Raw genomic sequence first — 8,647 nt, forward strand, 5'->3', positions numbered from 1 at the left:
CACAAAATATATTTCCAATGGAGATCGCCTATTTCTCATGGGCTGCAATATATGTCAACGCTTATTACTTGACATCTATTGCAGGCAATTCCATGATACAAAAAACAAGGTAGTTCCATTGTCACTTTTTCGTCGCCATATTAACAACCTGACAATTAAGCATATTGTGACATTTCGTGCTACCATACCCAATATCTAAAATCCTTCAAATTTTCATATAATTTTTTTGTCGATTTAAAAATATTTTGTTCTTCCATGTACATTTTAAATTGTGTGAAAGCTGACAGTTTATAGAATTCAGTAGCGACGAAAACAAAGGGGGGTTAAGTGGTTAAACCTTACCTAAGCCGATCATAAAACTTGCGACGCAATTTCAGCTTACGCCTATGGGTCTTGGCAAGAATGTAATCCCTGAAGGTTTAGCTTAAAATGGTTCTCGGGATACACCCTGTGATCATTTTACTTTCCAGAAGGAGTCCCGCCCGTTTTTCTGTACATATTTCCGTTGGAAAAATACCTCATCTCAGTATTCTAGGTAAATGCTTCCAGAGGTATCTATGCGTCACAAGAATTATAGTTTATTTGGTTTATACCGCTAGCTCTTTTCAATGGCTACGAGATCGTTTTCATATACCCCCATTTTTCATAGGTTTGGGATTGGTTTCATTTACCTCTATTCCAAGTTCTACGGGCACGCCGCATTTTCCAATAAATCCACATTTTTCCGTGAGCTTGAGATTGACTTCATATACATATATCCATACAAAGTTCCAGGACTCTACCACAAATACTTTCAGAGATATGCACTATGAAAAATTCGATTTGTATGGGAGGTTCCACACGCCCTTTAGATATAGGTTTAGTTTTAGCCTATAACCGTTCTTGTGATAATTTGTGATTGCAAAAAATGAAATCAAATATCATAGTTGACTAAAAAAGAATATTAGACTTCATTCTCTCAACTTCTCAGAATGTAAAAAAGCTAAGAAAGATATAATAAGATAGGATATATTAAAACAGCCTCCAAACATTTACTAAAGGCGCCCCTGGACTACACAAATCAGTTTGATTGAAAATCTATTTTTATCTATTTATTTTATACTTAAATTTTGGGTGTGTCAAAATTTCATGTGAAAATAATATGTGTTGCTAGAAAAATTTTACGGCCCATGGGTCCTAAAGTAAATTCCATTTGCTGTTAAATGGACAAAGACAATAAGTATTAAATACCACATCGAAATGTGTAATTTCAGTGTCTGTAATTCAGAATCATCGTATCCGATATAGAAAACTACATTGTGAAATAAAAATATTTTAAAATATGTTCACTAAAATTGTATTAATATTAAAATAATGACCTGGCAAGTTGTTATCGAATTTAATGTAATTTAAACGCTTTTAAGATAAGATATTGATTATTTTTAAAAGGTATATATTAATACAACTATTTTCCTTATAATTCCAAATTTAGGATATAAAATCTCCCACACCAAAAAACTTACAATTGGGTAACGCCGCTTCCAATTTTTCACAGTTGAGCAATTGTCAAAAATCTGCTTTTTAATCAAAAAGTTGTTTATTGAAACTACCTTCTTTTTTGTATCATGGGCAATTCGATAGTTTGACAGCCATATTTTCATTTGAATGAAAGCGTGCTGGTGGTAACATCGATGCAATTTTGATATTAATTCAAAATAAAAATCTGTTATCTATTGGATTATCTATGATTACGTTTTAGGAAATTATTCAGCAAGTTTTTTAAAGATTTGAAGGTTTTTAAACACCGAAATTGAGAGAATATTGTCTGATGGCGTCATGCGGCAAATGCTTATTTCAAGACATCAAAGTGTCCACACACAAAAACTTGCAAACATATTGCTCGTCAAAATGACAGTTGGTAGGCCATCGGTGTTTGCCTGTTGAGTTCTGCGGTTAAGGGACATTAGTCTCACATGTACGAAAATGAATTAATAAATACACATACAAATACAAATACAAAATGAGATATGTCATATCAAAGCTAATAAGATTCTCCACAAACCATATATACTACATCACTTTCCGATAGGACTGATAGTTTCTGACAAATTAATTAATCATTCCGGTTTTTTTTTTAGTGAAAAAATTAAAAAATCAAACTTTATGAGAAGAACAATTTTAAAAATAACGGGTTCTGTGCCAAATTTTTGCATTTGTGCTAAAGCCTTTTCTGTTACAATGAAATCAAGTTACTAATGAAGAAAATCGATCGATAAATAAAGAAATAAGTGGTCAAATGAAAATACGCAGATTTTTTATATGAAAAACTAGCGCAAAATAATGTTACAAATATGTCACGTACACCCGAATAACACTCTTTTCTGCTCATTTTTCATATAAAAAATCTTTGCGCATTTTCATTTGACCACTCATTACTTCTTTATTTATCCCTCGCTTTCCTTCATTAGTAACTTGGATTTTTTTGCTACAGAACAGGCTTTAACACAAATGCAAAAATTTGGCACAGATCCTGTTATTTTTTAAATGTGGAACCACTTTTTGTTTTAAGCTGAATAGTGGTAAATTCCAAATATCTCGAAAACGTATCCATAGAAAAAAATTAACTCGATTTTCGGAATCACCGAGCAATGCTACATAGAAATTAGATATTGGCGTTTGGAGAACAAAATCCAAACTAAAATTTGTGATCCCGTGTTATAGGTACGCAGTTTTATAACCCATTAAATTTTAATAGATTAAAGTGCGAATTTTAATAATTTTTTTGGCTGACGGTGTTGGGCATTTTCTCCATACAAAAGAAATTGTCGCGCATAAATGCACAACGCCGTCAGCAAAAACAAAAAAGTTGTTAAAAATCTACGCGATTTTCCAGCGTCTTGAAATTTGCACTTTTAAATTTAATGGGCTATATAACTAAGTACCTACATATTTTCTAATAATTCTGAATTAGGAGTTTGCAGTTTTTGGCGGATATTGGTAGTTTGTTGAATTTTTATAATTCTTGTACAACGTTTGAAATGTGGATTTACAGGGTGCTGGTTTTATAATGTGCTACACTTGTATAAAAAAAAAAAATAATAATAATAAATATAAGAAAAATAGCCAAAGCTGGTTAAAATGTCACCGAACTTAATCAGCTGACCACAAGGGCATATCGAAATGTGGGTTTTCACAAAAATAGACTTAACAACTTTTCACACTAAGCTAGCGATATGTTTCATTTATTATAAATAAATATGAATGGTAGCACAAATGTATCCGCACTCACAATTACTAAATCAGAAATGATCGGCGATGCCAAAGATGCCGCGAAGCTAAATACATTCATATCGTTACTAGACACGAATAAAGAGACGCGCTAGTGTTTTGACGGTGAGAAAGAACGCGTGTAAAAAAAAATACGCGTAATAAAACTTCGGCGAAGAAAGACGCATAAACCTAGTGGATGGAAAAAAAGACGCGTAAACATAGATTTACCTGGTCAAGGGCTGGCCAAGTGTTGTCACTTCAGCATCATTTCCCAAAAGCTCTTTGGGGAATTTACATAGTGTTACACCCGCGAAAATAAGTTGTCGCGTCTTTCTCCGCCGTCAACTATGTTAAGAGTCTCTCTTCGCTGTAGTTTTTTTTTAAGCGTCTTTTTTCGGGGCCAACTTTTGAGTTCGCGTCTTTATTCGAGTGTAGTAGCGATATACCGTTATATGTATATGTATGTAGGTCGCACTGTAAGAGATATACATTTACCCAAGGAATATTGAACAGCTACAAATTGTGTTTCAAAAAAGCGACCACGTGTTGATTTTTTTAACATTCACAATGTTTTTCAAGTAAAATTTTGTTTGTTATTTTTTTATAAAAATATTGTTTAAGCTTTAACCAAAACCATATGTATATGTATGTACATATGTACATTAGGGTGGTCCCTACATGTAGGAAATAACCCAAACGGTAATAACGCAAATTTGTGTTATTTCCCAACCTTTGTTGGAAATAAAGCAAAACTCAGATTTTGGTATTATTCCCGATTTAAATGTGACATAAAGCAAAACTCAGATTTTGGTATTATTCCCGATTTAAATGTGAAATAAAGCAAATTTTGCGTTATTGCCGTTTGTTATTTCACCCCGTGTGTCGCACATGGGGCAAAGTTCACATTCCTCTAAGGAGGCTCAAACAATTAAAATTTTATGGGCTATAAATTAGCATACCCAAAGATATTCTAAAGATTCAGATTAAAAAGTTTGAAATTTGATGAAAATTTGTTAAAATTTTTTAAATTTTGTATAAAATTTGATTTATGTACTATATGGTTTTGGTTAAAAGATGAACGATATTTTTATAGAAAAATAAATATTTGTAAGCACTTGAGTTCCGAAAATTTCACAATGGCCACCAATAAAGGCACCAGTCATCGCGACCGGAATTTTGTAGACTAAATAGAATATTGTGTTTTATTCGAAAGAAAATGATTAATTTAATAGCTCCGACGCATTTAATAATTATATTTGATAGATTTGAGGAAGATGTTTATTGAGTCTACGCCGCGGCTGAGAGGGGAGTATGACAGTTTGAGATATAAAAAAAAAAATTATTTATCAGATTGATTTTTTTTTATACACTAGCAAAATAATGCTCCGATCTGTACCAAGGAACTGTAAAAACGAAGATATGTAGGTAAGCTAAATCATCACACAATAGGGAGGAAAAAATATCACAGCTCAACAGCCGAGCACGTAAACTTTATTTTGTATTTATCATTCGACATTCTTTGTGGGTAGCTTGATTTTTGTGTAAAAGAACAAATGGCAAACGATTTTCTATTTATATTTTTTCCCTGTTAAAGCTTGAATATTTTCATTCACAATGCAAACTTAAAATGAAAATACCCTGGGAAAATTATCTAGAAACAGAGTATACAGATCCGTGATCTACGACCAAAAATAAATTTCACGTGTTTCGGTGTTTTTTTTTTGTTATTTCAAAACTTTTAATTTTCCTTACAGTGTCATTTTTTGATTGTTCAGCTAGTCAAAAATATTCTTACCGTTTCTTCGAAGAATATAATTTCATCACGATTTAAAAAACTTTACTTTTATTATTTTTTCGGAAATTTCATGAAGTCTTCATGTTTTATTTTTAGGGTATAACCCCAGATTTTCTCGGTACTTTTCCGGATTTTTTTGAAACTTTCAGGTCAAAAACAAAATGCTCCGTGGTTTTTCTACTCATACCTTCATTTTACACTTTTTACTACAATATTTATACTCGGTACAGTTACTGGTGGTGCGTTGAAAGCGGCATGGAATTAGATATACCTCAATTCTTTATTAATCCTGTGCGGTAATTTTTCTAGTATGCCATATATTGGAATTGGCGAGATATACAGGGTGTCCCCCTCTAAAATGGAGGGAAATGTTTTTTTTTTTTTATCGAAACCCGCAAAAACTTAACCTACTAAATCGGGGATGCTCTATCTTTTGGCGGTTTTACATTACATATCCCTACTTAATTGCCTTCTTTTATAGGTAAGAAGAAAAGAATTTTCAACAATTTTCTTTTTGTAGCTTTATTGGTTTATACAGTCGTATACATTCGTATGTCCATTTATTTAAATAAAAAAGAATTATAACACACTAGTTTGTTCTCACCCGCTTCGCTGGGAGTATGAAATTTCCGCGTGTTACCTTAGGTGTAATTTAACTTGTTGAAACTTGACTTGACTTGTTGAAACTCAGCAAAAAATAAGAGTTTTGAATATTTTTCTATCATTATATATGTATATTTTTTCTTATCCCCCTTAAAATATTTTCAAACTAACATCTTAAACCCTCTTCTTTAAACCTTCAAAATATTTTCAAACTTCAACATTCTTAGATCTCTTTCTTTATCTTAACAGCGGGATTCTATCACACATATTTCCAGAGGTATGCAGGATGAAAAATTTAGTTAGTATGGGAGGTGCCACGCCCTCGTGTCTATTCGAGATTAAGGCTATGCTATATTTTATGTTGGGATAAATGACAAAAATGTACAAAATTTCGTGATGATCGGCTGAGTAGTAAAGCGTGAAAGCGTAACAAACAAACAAACTCACTTTCGAATTTATAATATTAGTAAGGATTTCAAGGCGTCCTTCTTCATCCGCTACTGTATAATGAATTCAATGTCCCGATTTTTCTGTTTTTATTTTTTGATTTGTCTTTCAGCCTGTTAACGTGCGCTTTTTAATCTGCGTACATACATACATATTTACTTATGTATACATTTTATGACCTCTCTTTTCCAAATGAAGGCTTCCTCTTTAACAAATGAATGAAATTATGGTGTGGGTCAATGCATATTATGCACGGTCAAAGTTTTAAACCAAATTATTTATTCACATAAATTTAAATATTCGCAATGTTTTAAAGTTTAATTTCTATTTTTTTTCTATAAAACATTGATTGGGCCAAAAATGTTCTACAAATTTAAATTATACATAAAGCTCAAATTTTGATGGGAATTTGTCGAATTTTCCAAAATTTTATATAAAGTTTGAAACTTTGATTTATTTGGTTTTGGTTAAAGCTTGGGCAATGTTTTTATAGAAAAGTAACAAAAAAACTTACCCTTGAAAAACACTGAATATTAAAAAAAATCAACACATGAAATCTTGTTTCGAGTCACTGCACAAGCCGAAAGCGGTGTTTGATTTTCCTTATCTTAATGAAATTACGGTAAATAAAAAGTAAGCGAAGTTAAAATCGTTTTTTTGTCGTTTCATTTAATGGCAAGCGGGTACAGGCATTATTTATTATACATTTGGCAAATTCTGGCTAGGCTTTGGAACCTGTTCCGGAATTTTTAAGTTATATGTAAGTACATTTTATAAGCTATTAACTAGTTAACATTACAAATTTTCTCGGCTGCGTTACGATTAACCAATATCATAACATTTAAGCATGCATAACAGTCAATTACAAACAAGAAAAATATAAATCATTCCATGAATACAATTTCATTAAGTGTACAATAAACATATTAACCTATTTCATTCAATATTCAATTAGATATAATAGATATATATTTGCTATCCAAAAACGGGCCATCTATGCAACAATATATGTATATATAATAGTATGTATTGATAAATAAATTAACGTATGTATATTTAGATAAACTGGTAAAGGCGTAGCGATTATTGTATGGTGTAGAAGAATTCTTCCTTCTATACGAGATTAGTTTTGTATAATAAGTTACAATCATTTAGAGTCAATTATTAATCGTCATTTAATAAAAGTNGCGTAGCGATTATTGTATGGTGTAGAAGAATTCTTCCTTCTATACGAGATAGTTTTGTATATTAAGTTACAATCATTTAGAGTCAATTATTAATCGTCATTTAATAAAAGTAATTAGATGTTGATAGTTTATTGTTGTAGAGTTGAAGTTAAAGTGAGTTGAAATTTGAAGTAGTAGTTGGATTTTTGGCAAGCAGAATTAGAAAAGGAAAATGTTTATAGAAAGAAAGAACTTGCTGAAGAATGGAAATATAACATAGAGTATGGAAATGTGCAGGACAGGAACAATTTTGTCGTTGTTTTGTATCAAATAAAATTTTAAATATGAAGTTTTACAAAAGGACACGTATAGAAGAGAAATAAGGATAAAAACGAATGGGAACTGAGATGGTAAAGTGAAAAATATTGATACTGTTTCAAATATAATAGGAAGAATTAATGCAAAAATATACATTATGGCTATTATTTAGTTTGAAAATTGTTATGCCCTCACTTCTACTGAATGACTAACTTCATTCTTTCTTATAATTTTTGCTATTCATGTTTTTACAAATCATATGCTTCAGGTGTACTGACCTCTTGGAGCAGATCCTGGGAGGCAATCGCTTTGAGCACATTCTTCTTCGATGTCTCCTGTATTTCGCCGCCAATTAACAACTCGTCTAAGATGAAGTAGGCCTTTTCAAAATTAAAAATTATGTCCAATTCACAAACCTACATTTGAAAGAAGAAACACAGACATTTTAGCTAACGCAAACAATTTAAAACCAACTTCAATCGTCACCATGAATAATGCTGGTTAGTTTTGGTGAAAATAATTTTAGAATAATTGATTTTATCGCAACTGGCTGTTCGCCGTCTGGCACCTCATACCCAGTAAGCACCAAATGCAATACCAAAATATTAAAAAAAAATTAACAATACTGTAAAAAATTTACTTTTCTCAAAGCTTTTCAACCATTTTCTAATAGAATTACAAGTCCGAGCTTACCACTTTTTACCAGAATTTACTTTAAATTGAACATATACTCACTGTGAGTAAATTTTTACCTCAGTCCTCAGAGCAGGAACGTTTCTGTCCATTCGAACGACATGGCCAAGCCAGCGGAGCCGCTAAATTTTAATCCGCTGCACTATGTCTATATCGTTGTAACGCTCATACAGCTCATCGTTAAATCGTCTGCGATATTCGCCATCACCAACGCATAAAGGTCCGTAAATCTTTCGCAGAATCTTTCCCTCAAAAATTCCAAGAGCCGCCTCATCAGACGCTTCCATTGTCCATGCCACCGCGCCATACACCAGCACAGGCATGATGAGTGACTTTATAGAGTGTGATCTTTGTTCGACGAGAGAGGACTTTACTT

At 32.0% G+C, this 8,647-nt stretch overlaps 1 protein-coding gene across 6 annotated transcripts in view; it reads right to left on the minus strand.

Annotated features, from left to right (window-relative positions):
• LOC108361713 (AP-1 complex subunit sigma-2-like) overlaps positions 1 to 8,647 on the minus strand; it is a 56,404-nt gene that overhangs the window by 22,777 nt on the left and 24,980 nt on the right. For 5 of the 6 annotated variants that reach the window (XM_017614421.1, XM_017614420.1, XM_017614418.1 and 2 more), the window contains exon 4: positions 7,857 to 7,994. In XM_017614421.1, coding sequence (XP_017469910.1) covers positions 7,857 to 7,994 — 138 coding nt within the window. Of the gene's footprint in view, positions 1 to 6,737; positions 7,208 to 7,856; positions 7,995 to 8,647 lie in introns of those variants that run through there. The other variant, XM_017614424.1, reaches the window with a different exon arrangement.

This window comes from Rhagoletis zephyria, unplaced genomic scaffold, assembly GCF_001687245.7.
Source record: "Rhagoletis zephyria isolate East Lansing unplaced genomic scaffold, Rhagoletis_zephyria_1.1 Rzeph_scaffold_00824, whole genome shotgun sequence".
Classification (NCBI taxonomy): Eukaryota; Metazoa; Arthropoda; class Insecta; order Diptera; family Tephritidae; genus Rhagoletis; species Rhagoletis zephyria.